Below are 25,620 nucleotides of genomic sequence, written 5' to 3' on the forward strand. Positions count from 1 at the left end.
ATTTATATTAATTTTAGAGATCATTATCCCCTGTTTACGTGGGCCTTATTTCTCCTTTGTACTTTTTCGGTTTTTCAGTGGGGGGCACCTTCCTTGTGTAGGCATTCCACAGTCCTACACTTGGTAGCAAGCTTTGCTGCTAGCAGGTAGGTGTTCATTGCTTTTTGCCTGACTGATTACTCTCTTTCCCTTAACCCTTCTGCCCAATGCATTTTATTGTTCATATTGTGTATTTAACAGTTTTGGGTTTTTGAGGTAGTTGTTCAACCCAGATCTGAGGCGAAGTGGCTTGGCAGAGTTATCAAAGTTCAGTAGAGAACTAGCCTTTTCTCATGTCTGCTTCTCCTGTTCTTTAATTACATAGAATTGGTTACAGTTTTGGGACTTGGGACTTGGACTATTCTTATTTTTATAATCAAAGAGCAAATAAATTTTCTTCTCCTTCTTTCTGTAGAGTTACCTTAGTCTGTAACCTAGCTGAGTGAAGTGGACAGTGTAGGGCAGCAGATGATGTGACTGGGGTTCCTGGATTATCCCCTGTAGGCAGGGATATGAAGGCAGGGGTGTTGATCTTTTGGTCACTGCTGTGTCTGCTCTGCATAGAGCAGTGTCTGTGACACAGTTGGTACCCAATAAATACTTGCTGAGTGTCTTGAATGTGTTGAAATATCATTTAAGAAAGGCAGTCTGAAATTTTATATGAGATCTCCAGATTTTGAAATCATGGCAGCTAGTTAAAAACTTTAAATTATGTGTTAGTCAAATAAGACATCTCTCAAACTGCCAGTTTTCCCAGTTTGTAACCTTTAGCCCTTATATCCTGTCATGTGCCATCAGTGCTGATTCTTTTTTTTTTTTTTAAATGTTTACTTATTTTTGAGAGAGAGAGCGTGAAAGCAGGGGAGGGGCAGAGACAAGGGGAGACACAGAATCCAGAGTAGGCTCCCAACCGTGAGATCATGACCTGAGCCGAAGTCGGATATTTAACCAACTAAGCCACCTGGCGCGCCCATCAGCACTGATTCTTTAGAGAGGCCATTGATCCTCTCCAAAGCCCTGGATACTTCCCAAAGACAGATGGGGCAGGAAAGCCCTGTAGGCCTTCAATTTAGATTCCTGACAATATCTCCACCTGAGATGAATGTAAACATTTAAAATTATTTAATTTTAGCCTTATGTTGGCATTGCTTTATTAAAAAAATTAATATATTGGGAGCCTTAAAAAAATGGAAGTGGCTGGATTTTCTCTTGACTCTGTGAGGTCCTGTCTGATCCTGAAGGTCCAGATTCACACATACCTTTTCCATGAAGCCTCTAATTGGTTTATTACTAGAAGATTGCCTTTCTGGGATCTTGTAGTTTTATTTTTCCCCTGGTGTTTTGGGCATGCCATTCCTTTTGATACTTACCACTGATTGCTTTGTGTTGTTATTGGTTCATCTCCAGTTAGAACTAATGCTTCTTTTCTCCTCTGGCCTGTGTCCTCTCTTTCTCTTATGAGGTTTGTCTTCCTTCCTTCCTTCCTTCCTTCCTTCCTTCCTTCCTTCCTTCCTTCCTTCCTTCCTTCCTTCCCAAGTCTGTTCTTTGGCCTTTGTTTTGTTTTCCAAAAGGCTGTATTTGCTTTTCTTGATTAGTTTCAGTGGGTAAAGTCTACTGGGCCAATAGATTAATTATATCATTTAGGTGAGATCAGAATTTAAACTTTAATTCATTCTCAAGTTCTCTCTTCTTGGGGGCTAGAGATAAATACTTTAACTGTAATTACCTATATGATTAGTTTCTAATATCAATATTTAATCAGACTTTATAAAATTCTTAAGTGATACTATTTTGTGCCATTTAATCCTTGATTCATTTTCTGAGCTCTGTCTATGTTGTCAGTGGCTTTTTGTGCAAAGGAAACTTTTTTTCTGTAACTCTACAGTGTTGTCTTTGAATCTAACACAAACATATGACTTGAAGTAGATGTTCAGAAGAAAACACCCTATATTTTGATGGTTTTAAACTTTTACTTTGTAGCAAGACCTAGATGAGTAAAATTTTATTCTAGAATAGTATTTTAAATTAAATAAATATGCTATTCATTTACTTATTTTGCCTTTTTTGATTTTTTATAACACATTTTTTTTTTTTTTTAAGTAGGCTCCACACCAAGTGTGGAGCCCAATGTGGGGCTTGAACTCAGGACCCTGAGATCAGATCAAGAGTTGAACTCAGGACCCTGAGCTAAGATCAAGAGTTGGACACTTAAATGACTTACCCACCCAGGTGCCCATATAACACAAATTTTTTCCCCAATTGTATTGAGAAATAATTAGCACACATCACTGTGTAAGTATAAGGCACAGAACATGATGGTTTAATTTATATACTTAGTTATCGCGTTCTTACCACAATACGTTCAGCTTACATCCCTCTTCTCTTGTAGACATGATAAGAAAAGAAAAAAGGAAAAAATTTTCTTCTTGTGATGAGAGCTATTAGGATTTACTCTCTCAATTTTTTTTTTTTTTTAGTATTTATTTTTTGGGAGAGTGCAAGCAGGGGAGAGGCAAAGAGAGGGGGACAGAGGATCTGAAGCAGGCTCTGCACTGATAGGCTGACAGCAGTGAGCCCGATGTGGGGCTCGAACTCACGAACCTTGAGATCATGACCTGAGCCAAGGTCAGACACTCAACTGACTGAGCCACCCAGATGCCCCTAGGATTTACTCTCTTAACAAATTTCCTGTATAGCATACAGCAGTGTTAACTATAGTCATGATGCTGTACATTATATCCCTCATACTTACTTGACCTTATGTCTGGCAGTTTGTACCTTTTGACCACCTTCCTCCAATCTCCCCTGCCCCCACCCTCTACCTCTGGTAACCACAGGTCAGATCTCTTATTTTATGAATTTGGTTTTTGCGTTTTTTTAAATTTTTTTTTAATGTTTATTTATTTTTGAGACAGAGAGAGACAGAGCATGAATGGGGGAGGGTCAGAGAGAGAGGGAGACACAGAATCCGAAGCAGGCTCCAGGCTCCGAGCTGTCAGCACAGAGCCTGACACGGGGCTCAAACTCACGGACCGTGAGATCATGACCTGAGCCGAAGTTGGACGCTTAATCGACTGAGCCACCCAGGCGCCCCTGAATTTGGTTTTTTATTTTCTAAAACTCCACATATAAATGAGATCATACAATATTTGTCTTTATCTGAGTTATCTCATTTAGCATGATGCTTTCAAGTCCATCCATGTTGTCCCAAATGGAGGGTTTCCTCATTTTTTTATGGCTTAATAATATTCCATTGTGTGTATGTGTGTGTGTGTGTGTGTGTGTACATACAGTTGTGTATATACTCCCTCTCTCTCTCTCTATATATATATACATATATATATACATATCTGTGTGTGTATATATATATATGTGTACATATATATATATATATATATATATATATATATATACATATTGCAACTTTATCCATGCATCCATCAATGGACACAGGTGTTTTCATGTCTTGGCTATTGTGAATAATGCTGCTATGAACATAGGATGCATATCTTTTTGAGTTAGTGTTTTTGTTTCCTTTGGATATATTCCAGGAAGTGGAATTGCTGGATCATATTGTAGTTCTATTTTTAATTTTTTGAGGATATTTCATACTGTTTTCCATAGTGGCTGTACTGATTTACATTCCTACAGTGCACAAGGGTTCCCTTTTATCTACATTCTTGCCAGCATTTGTTGTCTCTTGTCTTTTTGATGGTGGCCATTCTAACAGGTGTGAGGTTGTGGTTTTATTTTGCATTCTTGCAATGAATAGTGATGTTGAGCTTCTTTTTATGTACCTGTTGGTCTTTTGTCTATCTTTAGAAAAATGTCTTTTTGGGTCCTTTGCCCATTTAAAAAAATTTGTTTGTTTATGTATTTATTCATTTATTTTTGAGAGAGAGAGAGGGTGCATGTGAGCAAGGAGCAGAGAGAGAGGGAGAGAGAGAGGTAGAAAGAGAGAGAAGTGGGACTCACCTGAAGTGGGGCTTAAGCTCACCCAACACGGGGCTTGAACTCAGGAGCTGTGAGACCATGACCTGAGTTGAAGTCTGACACTTAACTGACTGAGCTACCCAGGTGCCCCCTTTTGCCCATTTTTTAATTGGGTTATTTGTTTTTTAGCTGTTGACTTGTGTGAGTTCTTTAGATGTTTGGGTATTAACCTGTTATGAGCTATATGATTTGCAAATATTTTTTCCCCATTCTGTAAGTTGTCTTTTCACTTCAACAAAGTGAAATGGTTTCTTTTGCTGTGCAGAAGCTTTTCAGTTTGATGCAGTCTCACTTGTTTATTTTAGATTTTATTGCTTGGTACTTTGGTGTCAAATCCAAAAAAAATCATTAACCAAGACCCATGTCAAGGAACTTTGTTCCTTTGTTTTTTCTAGGAGCTTCATGCTTTTAGGTCTTAAAGTTGTCTTTAACTCATTTAACTCAGTTAACTCATTTTGAGTTAATTTAAAACATTGTTTTAAGGTTTGTTTATTTTTGAGAGAGAGAGAGAGAGAGAGAGAGTAAGAGAGTCAGAGCATGAATGGGAGAGGGGTTGAGAGAGAAGGGACTCAGAATCTGAAGCAGGCTCCAGGCTCCAGGCTCTGAGCTGTCAGCACGAAGCCTGACACAGGGCTTGAACTAACGAACCATGAGATCATGACCTGAGTTGAAGTCAGACGCTAAATCAACTGATCCACCCAGGCGCCCCTTCTTTGAGTTAATTTTTGTGAGTGATGTGTGGTGTAAGATATAGGTTCAGTTTCATTATTTTACATGTGAATATCCAATTATCCCAGCACCATTTGTTGAAAAGACTATCTTTTCTTCATTGAGTGTTCTTGGCTCTCTTGTCAAATTGAAGCTTAGTTTGATTTTTCTAAATTTTTCTCCATTGTTGTTGCCCTGCTCTATTTTTCTGCAATGGTCTACCCTCACTTTGGACCCAATTCTCATTGTCTTCATTTTCAGACCATTCTTTTTATCTTCTCTTCAGTGGTTAGTTGATTTTATTTAAATCATTAAATATTAGTTGACCATATATGCTTGGTTTATTTCTGGGATTTCACAAAAATTTATAGATTTATTTATTTATCATTGTTCTTAAGATGCCATTTTATTATAAAATCTCACTTACCATTATTCTGGTTTAAATAATATTTAACAAAAATCTTTTGCAGACTCAGCATTTCTTTGTACATTTAATGCTGAGAAACACCCAAAGAGCTGACCAACTTGCTTGCCAAAAATTGAGAGTGATTCTTTTAGATTTGCCATTTATTAATTTTTTTTTTCAGATTTGCTATTTATTAAATCTAAAGACTGCTAGTAGGGCATTTCTTTCTGGATTTTGACTTTTAGGAATGGCTTCTAGTGAAAGATGATTTGGAAGGATTTCATTATTAACATGAGCAGGTTGAGTTTGGACAGTTCCAGCAAGTTCTTATGGCCCCTCTAGATTGCCAGTTCCACTGAATTGAGCTGATTTTGTTTAGGCATCTGTGAATGTATATGATGGGTTGGTTTGAATGTCTTATGATGTTTCAGAGATAAAGATTAATAGCTCATACTGTTATTTTCAGGAGCTGGTGATGATACACGAACTTGGGGGCCACCTTTTGTGGGGACAGAAAGTACTTATTTTCTCAGTGTTAATCGAAATAAAAAAGTAAGAATATTTCTTTCTTTGATTTTTGTATAATTTTCTTGTAATAATAAAACTTTAGGTATTACCTTGGTTCATTCATTTCTACCCTTTTTTTTGTATGTATAAATAATATTCCAAATAAGATGAAATTTTATTCATTCACCAGTTACCAAATAGAAACAATAGAGTTTTTTTGAAACTAATATTCCTTCTCGACTAACTTAAAAATTTCATAAGAATTTGTAATGGTTTATAATGGAATAATTTTATTAGAGGAAGAAATCATTTGATTCTCTACATTTCATTCTTTTGGAGATTGCTAATTGCCTAACACTTGATATAGTTTGAAAAATTTTTTGTATAATCCTTGCTTGTGGGGAATAAGCTTAGGACTTCCCTGAGCTTTCATCAATGGGTTAACTAGGCATAAAGAATTAGAAAGCCATAGGATGTACACACCCAAGTTTGGGTAAACAAGATTAGGTGAATAAGATTAGGTAAACAGGGCAAAGGCCCCCAGTATAGGACAAAGGTATAGGAATAGGGAATTTTAGGATGAAAACATCCAAGATGAGGTAAACAAGATTAGGTATTCAGGGTGGAAACCCCCTCCCCCCCCAACTTAGTACAATAGCAGAAAGCTGCTTTCACAGAAGGAAGGACCAAATTAGGTAAACAGGTAAATAGAGGTGTAGACCCCTATGGGCCAGCGAAGTTGCTAACTAGCAAAAGAAAGATACTTTGTTGACCCTGAGATAGCATGCTCTTGTCCCCTAGGCCAGTTTAGGCAAACAGAGGTGGGGCCTCATGTCTGCTGTAAACAACCTTCTGCCTGGAGCCAGGATTTTGTTTTGTATTGACCCAAACCCCTAACACCACATATATTCAAAATCTCCTTTCTCTCATGTCCATGAGGTAATATTCATGATCCATCGTCTCTTTGTGCACATCCATCACCACATTTTTAAGCCTTCTGATCCTAAGAAAAACAGAGCAAGGACCCTTACTCAGGCTTTTGTCTCCTCCTGGACATTAGCTTCACTTGCATTTTTAATCCTGTGTCCCAGTTTCTTGCTGGACAAGAGAGAACTCCAGACCCAGAGTCTATGACACTTGCTATCATCCTAACATATCTGCATTGCAAATAAAATCAGTAAAGATAATTTAAATGTTTCTTCATGAGGAAAATACATTTGTTTTAAGAAGAGAATCTATGCTATTGATGGCTCCCTTATTGAACTGTTAGTACTATGAAAAACATTTATGATACTATTTTAAGATATATATATTTTAATTTTTAGAGTATAGCTGTTAATATCAAGGATCCAAGAGGGGTGAAAATCATCAAAGAGGTACAGTATGCTCTATGGAAGGCATCTTGTCACTTGGGTTGTAATTGGGGATTTGAACATCAGAGTAAAAGTGTTTTAAAAATTTATTTCATTTGCAATCTCTAATTTTGCTATGAATGCCATTTGGGAATTTAACTTTACTTTTATCGTAAGTAAAATATGCTTTATAATTTCTCATATGTTGTGTATAATGTTTCTCTACAGTGTGTAAGTGTTCAGTTAATACTAGCTACTATTGACTGAATCCCTGCTCTGCATCAGATCTTAGGCTTGGGCACTTACAGTATATCTCCTCAAATCCTCAGAATTTTATTTGTAAATGAAGTCTTAGGATCCTCATTTTCATGGGAGGGAAATGAGCTTCATGGGGCTCAAGTGTTGCTCCAAAGATCACATAGCTAGTAAAGGGAAGAGCTGGAATTTCAACCCAGGTCACATCACTGGAGAGCTCAAGCTTTTTCTAACCCTTATTCAGATGGCTAATATATCCAGACCTAATCTGAGCATCTTTTCTTGAGAGGCAAGATTGTGTGATGGTTTGGTGCACACCTTAGTGTTCCAGTGCTGAGATTCAATTCCTGCCTTCTCTACTTACTAGCTATGTGACTGCAGGTAGGTTACTTAAGTTTATTTTTTGATTGTTACTTAACATTTTTTTTAAAAATGTTTGTTTGTTTATTTAGAGAGAATGAGCAGGGGAGGGGCAGAGAGAGAGGGTAAGAGAGAGAGAATCCCAAGTAGGCTTTATGCTCAGCATGGAGCCTGACATGGGGGCTCGATCTCACAGCCGTGAGATCATAACTTAAGCTGAAATCAAGAGTTGGAAGATTGACTGAGCCACCCAGGCGCCCCTTAGTTAACATCTTTATGCCCTTCATTCCTTACCAGTAAAATGGGGATAATAATAGTACCTGCGTCTGAAACTTGTTAGAATTGAGTTGATATGTGTAAAATATATAGAAGAGTGTTTGCCATAGTTAGTACTCATTAAGTATTAGCTATTATTGTTGTTCTTTTTTTTATTAAAAAAATTTTTTTTAATGTTTATTTTTGAGACAGAGAGAGACAGAGCATGAACAGGGGAGGGTCAGAGAGAGAGGGAGACACAGAATCTGAAGCAGGCTCCAGGCTCTGAGCTGTCAGCACAGAGCCCGACGCAGAGCTCGAACTCACGGACCGTGAGATCATGACCTGAGCCAAAGTCGGATGCTTAACCGACTGAGACACCCAGGCGCCCCTATTATTGTTGTTCTTGATGCACATGAAATTGGATTCATCATGTGAGATAGAACTTGCTTGCTGTCTTTGTTAAAGTTTAAAATCTACCCTAGTGGATGTACTTGATTAGAGAACCAAATCCCCAAATTTGTTTCATATCAAAGCGTCAACTTTGACATCATTGCTCTGTTGGCTACTTTCCTTATCTATCTGGCTGATTGAAAGATAATTTCTTTTAATCATTAGGATTAGAATCAGTGACCATCCGCTTTGGATCTCATGGGTCATTCCAACAAATTTAGAATTTTTGTTTACTAGATATATTTTGAACACAAGGCGTGGTAATTGTCCTGATCTTAGTGCCTTATTTCCACATATCTTTTCTACAGTATAACTTACGTTTTTTTGTTTGTTTGTTTGTTTTCTTTTTCAATTGAACCGTAGTTTGATTTTTCTAAATTTTTCTCCATTGTTGTTGCCCTGCTCTATTTTTTCTGCAATGGCCTACCCTCACTTTGAACCCAATTCCCATTGTCTGCATTCTCAGACCATTCTTTTTATTTTCTCTTCAGTGGTTAGTTGATTTTATTTAATTTTGTTTTAGGCAATTGTTCTTGCCTCAATTCTTCTTTCTGTCCTGTCTCTCAGTTTCATCTTTAGTGTTCATAGCTCCTGCTTCTTTGCTTCTATTTCAGGGCATTCTGATATTTTATCCTCAAAAGTCAAGGTTTCAGATTTGATTAAACCCATACTTTGCAATTTCATTAGAGCTTCTCAATGAGGCAGTATTTGGGTGGAGTTCATAACTCTTGATACTAAGACATAAATGTACATTTGAGTATTTTGGACCTGCTTGTGTAGTTCAGACCAAAGTAAATGAATCTCCAGGACTTGCTTCTAATTCTCCTTGGATCTTGCCAGTTTTCTACTATACTGTAACAACTTTAAATAAATTTCATCATGGGCTTGATTTCTCTTCATGTCTGATTGATAACAATAAAGTACATTTCAACTCATATTAAACTTAAATAGATTGTATGGGGACATTATTCATATCCATTGCTGGTTGTACCATTCATGTTATGTATCTTATTGCCTAGGGGAAAAATTATCTTTTGCTTAGTCTTTTTAATCTTTCTGGCATGGATTTCTCTTTTAGCTTAAGAGTAGTAAAACAACCTCTGTATACAGACCGTGGTGGCTATGATTGCTAACATAATGAGTTTAGTTTATAGAAATAGTTCCAAAGTAGCTTACAAACCAATCAGCTGGATACATGAGAGCTCCAAAAAATATGACTCCTTTGTACAAGGCTAACCAAAAACAGCTTGTGCAAAAAACAAAACTCTGCTTCGAAAATCTATGTAGAGCCTGGTATTTTCATGGCAATATGATTTGATAACTTTCTAATATGTCATTTATATTTCAAATAATTCTCTATGTTAGTCAATAGTCACAATATCCATATTGTGTGCACATATTATGGTCCATAGAGCAATGTCATGGATTTTATTTTCTTCAAACATTTTATTATGAAAAATTCAAACGTACAGAAAAGTTGAAAGAATAGTATAATGAACTTTCAATAACCCTATCCTACATGTAATAATTTTAATATTTTGCTATATTTGCATATTTACATATGTGTACCTACCTGTGTGTGTGTGTGTGTGTGTGTGTGTGTGTGTGTGTGTTTGAACTATTTTAAAGTGGGAGATATCATGAAACTTGGCACTTAAATCTTTTAGAATACATTTCTTACCAGTAAGCACATTATTTGATATAACATTTAAAAAATTACTGTACTATTTCTGATCTCTAGTCTGTTCTTAAATTACATCTAATAAAGATAACTCAGAATTAGATACTCTATATTTCAAATGAATTTTAGTTCTTATTTACTCTGTGACTAGAGGGAAGAATTTTTTTTATCTCCTTTCAGAAAGAAAAAAGATAGTAGGTTCTCTAAGTCATACAAAATTGTGCTTGCTTTTTATTCTGGGCCAGATTCTAGAATAGATTTTTTCAATGATTTGTAAGCACTTAGATGAGGAAGAGGATATAATACCAGTAAAACTGGGAACTAGTCTTCTTCTCTCCCTTTATTTCCTGGTAGATCATTGTATCAGGGAAATGCAGTAAACATTTGGTCTCTACTGAGGTAACTATCACATATAATACTTGTAGTTAGTGTGGAGATCAATTTCTCATGGCTCTGAGTTTTGCACTATTTTCTTAGAATACTTATGAATGATTAGCTAAAGCTGTAGGGAATAGATATAATCTTGAAATGGGTGAATATCCTAAAACAGAGAGGGAGAGAGAATATGGTCAATGACAGACCAGCTTGGAATCAATATCTAGTAAGTGGCTAGTACATATCTAAAATAAATATTTGTAAAATGGAGAAAGGAATAATTTCTGCCCTATAAACTTTTTTGGGGTATTTCTTAATAAATAAATATCAAAATGCATACATGTTGATTTCTTGGATAATCATAAAAAAACTACTGTGCATCTTTATTAGTAGAAATATTTAGCTCTTAAACTCAACTTTTCTGTATTTTTCTTGTAATGTTGTAGAGCCAGACTACATGGTACTCTGAGCACAGCTCTTTTTAGTTACCATTTTTTTTTCATGTTACCCAAGAAATAATACAAGTTCATGCAAAGACATTAATATTTTAGTATATCATATCCAATCTCTTTATGTCCTTGTATACTCATTTTTCCCGAAAACGTGAGATAATACCATGTATATTGTTTTTTAATCTGCTTTTTTTGGTTACTTGAAATATCTTTATACTTTTATATTAATATAAATTACTCATTATATTTATTTCCTTCTGTTATTGAAATAGTGCATTTGTTTGTGGTCCATCTATATACTTTATGTAGATTGAGATGTGATTTAGGATTCCTTAGAAGTCTAAAAATACAAATACCTTACATAGTTAAAAATTTTTTTGTTGTGGTAAAATATATAGAGCATAAAAATTTCCATTTTAACCATTTTTAAGTACACAGTTCAGTGGCATTAATATATTCCTAATATTGTACAATCAGTACTGCTATTGTTTTTAAATGTTTTATTTATTTTGAGACAAAGAGATAGAGAGTGAGCAGGGGAGGGGCAGAGAGAGTGAGGAAGACAGAGAATCCCAAGCAGGCTCTGCAACTGTCAGTACAGAGCCCGATGTGGGGCTTGAACTCACGAACCATGAGATTATGATCTGACCGGAAACCAAGAGTTGGACACTTAACCGACTGAGCCACCCAGGTGGCCCACTACTATCTATTTCTAAAATGTTGCATCACCCCAGACAGAAACTGTATCCATTAAGCAATAATTCCACTTCACACTCACTCCAGCCCCTGATAATCTTTCATCTACTTTGTGTCTCTATGGGTTTGCCTATTGTGAGTATTTTATATAAGTGAAATTATACAATATTTGTATTTTTGTGTCTGATTAATGTCATTTAGCATAATATTAAAAAAAATTTTTTTTAAACGTTTATTCACCCCTGAGACAGAGAGAGACAGAGGATGAATGGGGGAGGGTCAGAGAGAGAGGGAGACACAGAATCTGAAACAGGCTCCAGGCTCTGAGCTGTCAGCACAGAGCCCAACGCGGGGCTTGAACTCACGGACCGCGAGATCATGACCTGAGCTGAAGTCGGACGCCCTTCCGACTGAGCCACCCAGGAGCCCATTTAGTATAATATTTTAAAGGTTTGTGTATGTTCTAGCATGTATCAGAACTTCATTCTCTTTTTATGAATGAGTAATATTCCACTTTATGGATGGATACATTTGTCTGCTGATGGACACTTGGAGTATTTCCACCTTTTGGCTATTGCAAATAATACTGCTGCCTTGAACATTGGCATACAAGTATCTGTTTGGGTCCCTGATTTTAGTTCTTTTGAGTATATACCTAGGAGAGGCATTGCTGGGTCATATGGTAATTCTATGTTTAACTTCTTGGGGAACCCACACAGAGTTTTTAAAAATTAAATAATTCATTAAATGTCATTTGCATAAGGTGCTATATAGTGCGCCATGCAGAATATATGCAGCAAGAGATGACCAGTGTAGAAGTCTAGATGTGTTTGATGTAGTTTGTTTTCTTTACAGCCCACAAGAGTGCCTTGTCAATAGTAAATAGAGGCTCAGAAGAATTTGTGGAATAAATTAAAGTGTACCATTTTGTTTTATTTAAAATAAACACTTGGCCTTCCTCCAAATCCCTAAGCAAGCAGTACTTGGTAGAATCATTAACAATAAATAAGTAAATGCATCTTTATTGGGACTCTCCCGGTATGGAGTTGCTTACAAACAGCTCAAATGTTAATTGGTACCTGAAATTTGGAAAGACACCTATATGGCTTGAGATTTGGAGTGCATACTTCAACCTTTCTATCTCTGTCCTATGTCTTAATATATTTATCATTTCTCTCCAGAGAAGTGTTTACCTGGCTCCTGGTGCCACTGTTTCAGGAGCTCTGGAGGATGACAGCTTATTTCCTTGAGATGTTTCCTGAGATCCCCTCCCTCCAAATTTTGTTAAATCTGACAATTCCATATATATATTCCAAACTCAGTGACACAGTAACATATAGGCATTCAGTTTATTTACATGTTTCCATCTAAAGTTGATGCTAATTCAGTCTTTTTAATCTAGAGCAGAGGTTTGTAGATAATGTGGGTCATATCAGGTTTGTTTCTGTATGGTCCTTGGACTAAGAATCGATTTTACATTTTTAAAGATTGCTGAAGGAAAATAAAGAAGAGTATCTGACAGGGAATGTATGTGGCCTTCAAAGGCTGAAATATTTACTATTTGACCTTTTATGGAAAAAGTTTGCCCATCTTTTATCTAGAGTCTTACTCTATTACATTAGTTTGTATGCGTGGATATATTTAAGTCTATGTCACCATGGGAATTAAAAAAATTGTTGAATAGTTTTTAGGCACTTGAATATGTTCAAGAATTACTGTAATGGGGGCCCTGGCTGGTGGAGTATGTGATTCTTGATCTTGGGATTGTAGGTTCGAGCCCCACGTTGGGTGTAGAGATTACTTAAAAATAAATTCTTTAAAAAAAAGGATTACTGTAATGAATTTCTCTGGGTGAAATAGTATAATTTTTGGATGACTTTAAAACATACCTTAAAAGATGTGTAGTCACAATTGAAATTTTGAAAATTTAAGGTTAAGGTTTACAGTGGTTCATTGTCCTCTAATTCAGATTGCAGTGATCTGGGAATCAAAATCTGGGCCTTGTTTCTGACTTACTGATTCACTGAGCTATGGTTTAATATGCATATTTATATATATTACATATATGTATATATGTATATATATTATATTAATATGAATATATATATTTAAATGATTAATTAAATACATTTAGAACTCTTTGGAAAGGAAGCATCTGAAAAGTATGAAGACATTTCTGAATCATGTTTACATGTATTAAACACCTATATGTTCAGGTTGTAATGAGGAACATTACATAGTGACCATGATGAATAGCAAAAACATCATATTTAGTTTTTTATAAAGGGTTTAGAAGATGTTTTTCATATATTTTTATACATATATTTTACCTTTCCTACTGAAACTTCTGAGAATATGTTGGGACCATGTAACCTAGATATTTCTTAACACTTAACATAAGCAGAATCCACTTAACGCCACGGTAGTTACTGAATATTTTAATGGCCATTGTTTTATTGGCAGTAATATCTCAAGTAGTTGACCAGAGTCTTTATGTGTATTTAATTCTACTTTGTAATTCTACTTTTCTTGTTGTTTTTCTGGACTATTACAAAGTGAAGATCAACTGTGTTTACTGAAACTAGAATTGTGTCATGTGGGGGCTTGTTGAAAGTCTGGAAGGTCCCTGAAGAAGTCTGACTCATCTTCACCTCTTTCCTCAGCTCGCAGCTGTTTGTGATGTGTTTGTGGAAAACTATGTCCCTGGCAAACTGTCTGCAATGGGCCTAGGATATGAAGATATAGACAAGATTGCTCCTCACATCATCTATTGTTCCATCACAGGTATCTGTACCCCACACCCTCCCCAGTGAGTAGACTTTTCAGTTATTGGGTTTCTTTATGTACGTAAGAAACCTCTTGCTAGTGTTGGCTTTCCTGAAGTGATTCCGTTCTCCCTTGCCCTCACCCCCAACTCATCGTTAAAGAACATTAACCTAAATGAAGATTTTCATGCTTTGATTGGCTGTTTGTATTTCTTCTTGTATTGTATGTCTGTAGTTTTTTGCCCATTTTTCTACTGATATTCTATAAACATTTACAAAGTACTGTTATTAATTAATACATAGAAATATAGGTGAAATATTAGTTGGCTTTAAGATAGCACAGGGTCTGGGGGCTCCTGGGTGGCTCAGTTGGTTGAGTGTCTGACTTCAGCTCAGGTCATGATCTCGCGGTCTGTGAGTTAGAGCCCCGTGTCGGGCTGTGTGCTGACAGCTCAGAGCCTGGAGCCTGCTTCAGATTCTGTGTCTCCCCCTCCCCTGTTTATGCTCTTTCTCTCTCTGTCTCAAAAAAAAAAAAATAATAAAATAAAAACATTAAAAAAAAAGATAGCACAGATCCCAACATATCCCTTTAATATATTCAAAAGCGTTAAGCCAGGTGAAGGAAAAGAGGGCTTTATATATAGTCTTCCAGATTGTTGAGCCGGTGAACATTGTGTGTGTGTGTGTGTGTGTGTGTGTGTGTGTGTGTGTGTGTCTTTAGGTCCAAAAGAAAAAAGTCATTATATTAGTTAAGTTTTCTATTTTATAAGCAATTATGTATTAATTAGGGATGCAATATAGAGAGGTGGCTCTGAAAATTCCAAGTTACATTGATAGTTTTTGTCAGAAAACTTTCTTAATATTTTCAGTCTTTATTCATTCATCTTCTAAATATTTACTGCAGGCCTATGATCTGCCAGGCAATATTCTAAGGTCCTGGGATGTAGCACTGAATAACACATATTTATACTTTCATTGAGGTTTGCATTATAGGTTAGGGAGATAGATAGTAAATACAGAAACAAAAACATTCTTTTGTTTTTGTCTTTTATAATTGAACCCAGTAGTGATAAGGGCAAAAGAAAGATAAAGTAGGGTGAGGGGGATGAGGTGAGGAGGAGCTATTTTATGCTTGGAAGTAAGAGAAGTTTCCCTTGATAAGGTGACATTTGAGCAGAGACCTGGATAAAGTAAAGGAGTGAATCATGTAGATATTGGCAAAGATGGTTTCAGGAAAGAAAAACAGCAAGTGCAGGGGCACCTGGGTGGCTCAGTCAGTTGAGCGACCGACTTTGGCTCAGGTCATGATCTCACAGTTTGTGAGCTGTGCTGACAGCTCAGAGCCTGGAGCCTGCTTCAGATTCTGTGTCTCCCTCTCTCTCTCTGCCCCTCTCCCACTCATGCTCTGTTTCTCTCTGTCTCAGAAATAAATAAACATAAAAAGAAATAAAAATAAAACAGCAAGTGCAAAGGACCTGAGGCAGGGATGGGCTGGGCATGTTTGAGGACCAGCAAGGCAGAGTGAGCCAAGAGGAATGTAATAGGAAGAAACTCAGGGAGATGTTGGTTAGCACGATCATGAAGAGTTCAGGGTGACTCTTACTGAAGGAGTTTGACTTTTATTTTGAATAAGTGTATAAGCCAATGGAGTGTTTTGAGCAGAAGAATGATATGATGTGACATTTTTTTTTTTTTAAGGATGAGTTTAGGTACCGTGTTGAGAAAAAGATTGTAGAAGACAAGGGTAGAAGTGGAAGAACAATTGTGAAGCTATTGAACTAGTCCAGGCTAGAGATGTTGGTGGCCTGAATTAGAGTAGTCATGGTAGAGGTAGTCGAAGAGTGATAGGATTAAAGATATCTGTTAGTCATAAAGTAATAACCAAAATACTTCTGTTTCTATGCATTCGGGTTACTTGGGATACAATAATACTTTGACTGTGACATATTGCTTTAGTAAAAATAGTGCTTTTCATGGTATAGTTTTGTGGTGCTATTTTCATATAAATTAGGCTATAACTGCAATGTTTGACTGATATTATTTTAGAGAGGATGAAGGGCCCAATGATCATTAACTTCTCTACTGAATCAGCATGAGAGACAGAGTCTGTACATAGTAGATGACTCTTTGCCTCTAGATCTGAGTCTTTCTTAGATGTGCTATTTTACAGACCTGTAATCACACTTTTGTTTTTGTATCTGTATGACAATATTTATATGTGTCAGAGAGAGGGAAAGATTTTTCCCTAAAATACCACAGTCCAATGGAAATGTTGAAGTCTGAACTATTAAAATAGGTAAAATATTATCTTCTGAATTATCCTGTTATCATAAAAATGCTATGTAATTGGCAAATGCAAAATCTCATATGACAGTAAGTCTTTATTTCTCATTCTCATGAATTTGGGTTGGCTGCGATTTGGCTGATCTATGACTGGTTAGATTGGGCTCCAAGTTTTATGTTGGGCGCCTGGCCTGTTCTCCATGTCTCTTATACCCCTTGGATCAGTGGCTACCAAATGCATCTTCTCATAGTGAAAGGCAAGCGTACAGAGAACAAGCCCAACTTCACAAGCACATTTAAAGCATGTGCTCGCATCTGATTTGCTTACTTTACTTTGGTCAAGGAAAGTCATATGGCCAAAAGCCACTACCAATGTGTGGTCGAAATATATTCTACTCTACGTGGCAGGAACTACAGAGTCACATGGCAAGGTGTGGATTTCAAGAGGGGTAAAGTTTGGGAATAATAATGTATTTTATCATATCCCCCAGCCTAATAAAATGCTAATAATCCACATGGGGAGCCCCACAGTTCTCAAAGTTCCACATACTATAACTAAATGTTTAGAGCCAAGAGTTCTTCTGGGCCTTGGCTTGTGATTAGAGAATCTCTGTGTTTTCTTACAGTTCTCAGATCCCGTATTAACATTTTGGTGTGGCAAAGGGCCTTGGAGATAGACTATATAATTCAGAAATTGTCAGCTATGAGGAGAATGGGGATTTCATATTCTTTTCAGTGTTACAGATGGGGAAATAAAGAAGTGATGGGGAAAAGCATTTGTAGTCTGGAAGAATACCTTCCATAATTCTGTAATCCTTTACATCCCCATCTCCTGACAATCATTAGAATAACATCCATACAGTCCATTCTCCTTTATTTCCTGATAAGGAAACAGGTCCAGAACATCTAAGGGACCTCTGGTCACACAGATATTTAATGGCAGATGGGTTTAAAACTCAGGCCTCTTGACTAAATATTAAGTGCCCTATGCTTTGCAAACTTAGACATATATCATTGTTAAGTAATGACATGGACTTTGCGACCATAAAACACCGAACAGCTTGACTTGAGAATAACATATCCTTGCTCTTCTCTTTCATTTGTTGTTAATCATATTTTCAGTGGTGGAAGTCATGAACAAGTTTGCTCATCAGGGAGTTTAAATTTCAACAGATTCTTTTGGAAGCAAAGGTCATTTATGAGTCATGAATTTGTGTATATAAAGTAAGGGCCATCTCTTTTTTAAAAGTTTGATATTCTTGGTAATCAGTGTTTGTTTTTGATATTTTTTAATAAGACTGATTAGATCAGTCTAAAGTTGCACATGTTATGATTGGGATCCTAGACTTTCCTGATGTTTCCCAGTGGCATTGCTGTTCTGTCAGTGCTGTCCAAGCCCAAATAGTCTGTTCTCACTCACATGTTGGCCTTATTGCTGATGAGAGTAATCTTAGAATGGTTGAGAGATTTACTTTAATGCACTCTGACAGTTGTGTGGTTGAAATTGCCTCAGTATGTGAAATCTGGTCTGCAGGACAAAAATGCTAGACTGATCACAGGGGAGGAAGGACCAGATTATTTTTGTTAGCAAGGTCCTCTTATCATTTCAGAGTGTGAACATTAGGGGGCAGTGTTTAAAAAGCTATAAGCCACTAGGAATTACTTTAAAAACAATTTTTTTTTTTAATCTTTATCTTTGAGAGAGAGAGAGACAGAGAGAGAGAGAGACAGAGAGACAGAGTGCGAGTGGGGGAGAGGCAGGGACAGAAGGAAGCACAGAATCCGAAACAGGCTTCAGGCTCTGAGCTGTCAGCACAAAGCCCGACGCGGGGCTGAAACTCACGCACTGCAAGATCTTGACCTGAGCCAAAGTCGAACACTTAACCACCTGAGCCACCCAGGTGCCCCAGGAATTACTTTTTGAGAAAACTAGTGTTTCCTTTGTACCAGTGGGTAGAGAAAAATCTCTTAAAGTACATATTTATATTTTTTAAGTTTTTTGTTTTAAGTGACCATTCTCTACTTCTGTATACTTGTAGAAGTATAATACTTCCCTTAACACTTTAATTTTAATTTTTTTTTTTTTAATTTGTTTTTGAAGGAGAGAGGGAGACAGAGCATGAGCGGGGGAGGAACAGAGAGAGAGGGAGACACAGAATCCGAAGCAGGCTCCAGGCTCTGAGCTGTCAGCACAGAGCCTGATGTGGGGCTCAAACCCACAAACTGTGAGATCATGACCTAAACCAAAGTCGGACACTTAACCGGCTGAACCACCCAGATGCCCCATTAACACTTTAATTTTAGGTTGTACCTGTTTTCCTTTGCATCTTCTGAGCGTGTTATTAATTATAAAAATTTAGTATTAAAAATCCTCTCTACCACATTTTATTTTATTTTATTTTATTTTATTTATTTTTTTTCAGAGCTAGGATTTATTTTATTTATTTATTTTTAATTTTTTTAAATGTTTTATTTATTATTGAGAGAGAGAGTATGAGCTGGGGAGGGGCAGAGAGAGAGGGAGACACAGAATCCGAAGCAGGTTCCAGGCTCTGAGCTGTCAATGAAACCCAATGCGGGGCTCGAACTCATGAACTGCGAGATCATGACCTGAGCCGAAGTCAGACTCTTACCTGACTGAGCCACCCAGGTGCCCCTGTTTTATTTTATTTTTTTATTTTATTTATTTTTTAAATTTACATTCAAGTTAGTTAGCATATGGTGCAACAATGATTTCAAGAGTAGATTTCTTAATGTGCCTTACTCATTTAGCCCATCTCCCCCTTCCCACAACCCCTCTAGTAACCCTCTGTTTATTCTCTATATTTAAGAGTCTCTTATGTTTTGTCCCCCTCCCTGTTTTTTTTATTATTTTTGCTTCCCTTCCCTTATGTTTATCTGTTTTGTCTCTTAAAGTCCTCATATGAGTGAAGTCATATGATATTTCTCTTTCTCTGACTAATTTTGCTTAGCATAATACCCTCTTGTTCCACCATGTAGTTGCAAATGGCAAGATTTCATTCTTTTTGATTGCTGAATAATACTCCATTGTATATATATACCACATCTTCTTTATCCATTTATCTATCGATGGACATTTGGGTTCTTTCCATACTTTGGCTATGGTTGATAGTGCTGCTACAAATATTGGGGTGCATGTGTCTCTTTGAAACAGCATACCTGTATCCCTTGGATAAATGCCTAGTAGTGCAATTGCTGGGTCGTAGGGTAGTTCTATTTTTAGTTTTTTGAGGAACCTCCATACTGTTTTCCAGAGTGGCTGCACCCCCTTGCAGTCCCACCAACAATGCAAGAGATCCTCTTTCTCTACATCCTCACCAACATCTGTTGTTGCCTGAGTTGTTACTGTTGGCCATTCTGACAGGTGTGAGGTGGTATCTCATTGTGGTTTCGATTTGTATTTCCCTGATGATGAGTGATGTGGAGCATTTTTTCATGTGTTGGTTGGCCATCTGGATGCCTTCTTTGGAGAAGTGTCTATTCATGTCTTTTGCCCATTTCTTCACTGGCTTATTTGTTTTTTGGGTGTTGAGTTTGATAAGTTCTTTATAGATTTTTGGATACTAACCCTTTATCTGATGTGTCATTTGCAAATATCTTCTTCCATTCTGTCAGTTGCCTTTTAGTTTTGTTGATTTTTCTGCTTCGCTGTGCAGTAGCTTTTTATTTTGATGAGGTCCCAATAGTTCATTTTTGCTTTTGTTTCCCTTGCCTCCAGAGATGTGTTGAGTAAGAAGTTGCTGCGGCCAAGGTCAAAGAGGTTTTTGCCTGCTTTCTCCTCGAGGATTTTGATGGCTTCCTGTCTTACATTGAGGTCTTTCATCCATTTGGAGCTTATTTTTGTATATGATGTGAGAAAGTGGTCCAGGTTCATTTTTCTGCATGTCGGTGTCCAGTTTTCCCAGTACCACTTGCTGAAGAGACTGTCTTCATTCCATTGGATATTCTTTCCTGCTTTGTCAAAGATTAGTTGGCCATACCTCTCTACCACATTTTAAAATATTTACTTTTTTTATTATCAACTTCATTATTTTTTCTTCCTAGAAGGATAAACATTACATTATTTTATTGACTAGACTAATTTTGTGGTAGGACCACTGTTTGCCCTTTAATAAATTATTATTATTATTATTATTATTATTATTATTATTATTATTAGGAAAGGGGTTTGCAAAGTACCCTTTTGATTTTTGTGAATTCCCCAATGGCATCTTCTTATTTTTTTCTTAAAAATTTTATTTTTAAGTAATCTCTACACCCATCATGGGGCTTTAACTTGCAACCCCAAGATCAAGAGTTGCAAGCTCTACTGACTGAGTTAGCCAGGCACCACCCCCCAACTCCCATGGCATTTTCTTAATCTCTGTCCTTGTATGGACAGATTACAGGATTTCTCTTGGGGATAGGTACTCAGGAGGGACCTCAGGACTCATATCAAAGAGAATATTTTAGAGAATTAGACCCATTTTAAAATTTTAAATAGAAAAAGTCTGAGGGCTCTACTTAAGAGCTAAGAATAGTTAAGGCAGTTTTAAGGAAGAACCTGGTAGGCAGATTTGCCCTTTTAGATATAAAGACATGCAACCCATAATATTAGTACAAGGATAAAGAAATACATCAATGGAACAGAGCAGAGAGCTCAGAAACATGTGGGCATATATATGGAAACATGAGGGGCGCCTGGGTGGCGCAGTCGGTTAAGCATCCGACTTCAGCCAGGTCACGATCTCGCGGTCCGCGAGTTGGAGCCCCGCATCAGGCTCTGGGCTGATGGCTCAGAGCCTGGAGCTTGTTTCCGATTCTGTGTCTCCCTCTCTCTCTGCCCCTTCCCCGTTCATGCTCTGTCTCTCTCTGTCCCAAAAATAAATAAACGTTGAAAAAAAAATTTTATATGGAAACATGTTTTTTTAGGGCTTATGCTATAAATCATTAAAGAATAAACAATAATTGATGGTTGAACATTAATTATCCTTATGGGGAAAGATAAAAATTGAATAAACTTTAGTTTATTCTATATAATAAAATAATGTTCCAGGTCAATTTATGCCCTAAATATAAAAAGCAAAACTTTAAAACTTATAGAAAATAATATAGGAAAGCATCTTTATGACCTTAGGGCAGGGAAGAATTTTGTAGACAACATACGAAAAGTATAAACTACAAAGAAAAGATTGATAAACTTCGCTGCTTATTAAAATGAAAAACTTTTGTGCATCAGAAGCCACTATATAAAAGCAAGAAGATGAATCACAGACCCTTAGAAGGTAACGGACCAAAGATTAATAACCAGAAGATATTAAAAATTCCTTAAAATCAAATAGAAAAAAGAAACAATTCAGCAGAAAAATAGGCAATCTCCAGAAAAGGAAACCTGACTGGCTATAAAAAGTTACTCAGGCTCAGTTGTTTTTAGACCAATGCAAATTAAAACGGAAATAATATTCCATTTCACACTGAAGAGATTGTAAGACATTTAAGAGTCTGACACTACTAAGTGTGGATAAAGCAAAGAAATCCATGAACATTGCTGGAGGACTGATATCCATGTTGGAAAATGATACCCGTGTTGGAGAGCAATTTGGCAAGCTCTTTGAGATTGTACGTGAGTCTACCCTATGATCTCCAGTTTCACCTTTAGGCATGTCCCTATAGAAAGTCTTGAACATGTGCATGAGGGGACATGGAAAATGTTCACAGCAGCATTGTTTTTAATAGCCAAAAGGTGAAAATATGAGATGAAGTGTATTTCAATATGAAAATGGATAAATGTGTAATATAATGGGATACTATTAAGCAGTGGAAAGAATAAGCTAGAACAACGTGAAATGAATTAGATGAATTTTCCAAACATAAAATTCAGTGAAGAAAGCAAGTTACAAAAACTGATATGCAGGATGATGCTATTTATGCAGAGTTAAAATAATAAAAATCATGTATATTTTTTAGTAATTCACTTAAATGTGGTGAATATAAAAATAAATATATTATTTAATATATTATATATATTATATAAATATAAATATTATATATATTATATAAATATAAATATAAAGACCTGCATGGTAGTGAGAAATACTAAATTTAAGAGAATGCTTACCCCTGGGGAGTGGAAAGGGAGGGGTATGGGACATGGAAGGGACACAAGACACAAGACTTCAACTTGCTTGCCAAATAAGCATGTGTATTTGTTATATTATTCTTGTATACCCTTTTACATTTGACATAACAAAAGATCCAGAAATGCCCAAATAATTCCCTCCCTTACTTTCTTCTGTCTTCCTCCTCCCACTCCAATGCATATTGCTTTTAAAAAATTTAATTTAAATTTGGAGAGGGAAGGAGGGAGGGAGGGAGAGAGAGAGAGAGGGAGGGAGAGAGAGAGAGAGAGTCTCAAGCAGACTCCACACCCAGCATGGAGCCAGATGTGGGTCTCGATCCCACAGCCCTGGGATTATAACCCAAGCTGAAATCAAGAGTTGGCTGCTCAACTGACTGAGCTACCCAGGCACCCCTCCAATGCATGTTTCTTGAGCTTCTGTATTGCTTGGCTGTGTTGAGTATACAGGTTGAACAATGCAGACATGATTTCTGCCTTTTGAGAGCTTACAGCCTAGTGTTAGAGACATTTTATAAAGAAGTTAAAAAAATACTATGGCATGTATTAATAAATTGTGTTATTATGAAAGAATCATATAAGGTACTATGACAGAGATTAATAGAGGAGGGGATGCATAGTGTAAATGGGATGGTCAGCAAAGGCTTTTCTGGGGAGTTATCATTTAGTAGACCTAAAATATGAGTAAGAGCCAGCCATTCAAGGATCAAGGGGAAGAGCAGTTCAGGCAGTGAGAACACCGTGCACAAAGGCCCTGAGGTAGGAAGGACCTAGATACCTTTAAAGGCCTAAGAGAATACCACTGTGCCTGAAATACCAAAAACAACCAGGATGCTTGACAAGACACTATATAAGGGTGCAAGGGCCATGGCATACTGGGAAAGATTTAAGCAGTAGAGGGATACGATCCAAATTACATTAAAAACAATCTTTAAAATAAGTAGGAATCAAATACTGATTAAGTCATCAAAGAACTTCATTATAAATATTGAACACTGAATTGCACACCCATAAAAAAGGATGAGCTCTGCCATTTGTGATATCATGGATGGACCTCGAGTATTATGCTAAGTGAAATAAAATCAGAGAAAGACAAACACCATATGATTTCACTCATCTGTGGAATCTAAAATACAAAACAAACGAATAAAGAAACAAAAGCAGAATTAGACCTAGAAATGCAGAGGACAAACTGATGGTTGCCAGGGGTGGGGAAAGGGTGGGCAAAATACGTGAAGAGGAGTGGGAGATACACACTTCCAGTTATGGAATGAGTAAGTCATGGGAATAAAAGGCACAGCGTAGGGAATATAATCAACAATATTGTAATAGCATTGCATGGTGACAGAAAGTAGCTACACTTGTGGTGAGCATAATGTACAGAGAAGTTCAATCACTATGTGGTACACCTGAAGCTAAAGTAACACTGTGTGTCAACTATACTCAAAAACAAAAACAAAAACAAAAACAAAACCAAAACATAACTGATAAACTTCTAGTCATACTGACCAAGATAAAAAGAGGGAAGATACAAAGTTATCAGGAATACAAAGTATCAGGAATGAAAGAAGGGCCATCACTCCTGACAACAAAGGCATTGAAAGGATATCAACAGAATATTACAAATAACTCTATGCCCATGAATTAAAAAATTGACATAAAATAGAATAGAATAATTCCTTAAAAGACACAAAGTACCAAAACTCAGTCAAGAGGAACTAATGTGAATCGTGCTATATCTATTAGAGACATTGTATTTTTAGTTAAATACCCTTTAGAAAAGAAAACTTCAGGCCCAGATGGTTTCATGGTGAATTTTACCAACACTGAGTAAGAAATGCTGTCAATTCTACACAACCTCTTCCAGAAATTAGAAACGCAGGAAATACTTCCAAACTCATTTCGTGAGGCCAGCATTACCCTGATTCCAAACTAAAGACATTTCAAGAAAAGAAAACCAAAGACCAATGTCCCTCATGAACAAGGAAGCAAAAATTCTCCACAAAATATGAACAAATTGAATCCAGCAGTGTATAAAATGACAATACATCACAATCGAGTGGGATTCATCCCAGGAATGCAGGACAGGTCAACGTTCAAAATCTATGGTAACCATATTAGCGCACACAAGAAGGACATAGGAGAAAATCGGCATGAGCTTTGGCTTTGACTGTGACTTGAGACATATGATAAAGAGCGCGATCTACTCGGCTGTCAAAAGGAGTGTAGTATTGACTCATACTACAGTATGGGTAAACTTCAGAAAACATCAAGCTGCATGAAAAAGGCCAGATGCAAAAGACTAGGTATTGTCTGATTCCATTTACGTGAAATGTCTAGGAAAAGACAAATTTATAAGCTGGAAAGCAGATCAGTGGTTGCCTAAAGCTGGAGATGGGAGCGGGGGATTAACTGCAAATGAGCATGAGGAGACTTTTTAGATTGTGGCGATGGTTGTAAAACTCTGTCTATTGATTTATGTACTTATGGTGGGTGGATTTAATGCTGTATAAATTATATTTTCATGAAGCCATTCAGAAAAGTGAAAAAAAATTGGACGTTGAAATACAGTTCATGTTACAGAGAGTAGTTATTAAAATGAAATTTCTGTAGATTACTAAAGAAATCACCATGCCTTCATAGTGCTTCAGAGTCGATAGCCGAGAGGGGTGAGCCCAAATGGATATGGCAAATCATGTAGCAACTGCATCCAACATTCATATCATGGCAACGGCAATACAAAACAAAACAGTGCTGCGGTTGGATTCTTCCGGAGTGAGTTAGTCTGTGTGTGTGTATATATATATATTCTCATCATTTTCTGCATATTCACCACATAACCACATCTCTTAGAAAAGAATAATTAGAAGTCTGCCTGCACTGTAAATCCATCAAAATTTTGAA

The 25,620-nt window shown here is 36.7% G+C and overlaps 1 protein-coding gene across 3 annotated transcripts in view; it reads left to right on the forward strand.

Annotated features, from left to right (window-relative positions):
* Positions 1 to 25,620, forward strand: part of SUGCT (succinyl-CoA:glutarate-CoA transferase) — a 750,432-nt gene that overhangs the window by 31,823 nt on the left and 692,989 nt on the right. For all 3 annotated transcript variants that reach the window (XM_053218654.1, XM_027071610.2, XM_053218653.1), the window contains exons 4-6: positions 5,613 to 5,698; positions 6,979 to 7,029; positions 14,196 to 14,316. In XM_053218654.1, the coding sequence (XP_053074629.1) occupies positions 5,613 to 5,698; positions 6,979 to 7,029; positions 14,196 to 14,316 (258 nt within the window). The remainder of the gene's footprint in view (positions 1 to 5,612; positions 5,699 to 6,978; positions 7,030 to 14,195; positions 14,317 to 25,620) is intronic.

Source organism: Acinonyx jubatus, chromosome A2 (genome assembly GCF_027475565.1).
Source record: "Acinonyx jubatus isolate Ajub_Pintada_27869175 chromosome A2, VMU_Ajub_asm_v1.0, whole genome shotgun sequence".
Taxonomy (NCBI): domain Eukaryota; kingdom Metazoa; phylum Chordata; class Mammalia; order Carnivora; family Felidae; genus Acinonyx; species Acinonyx jubatus.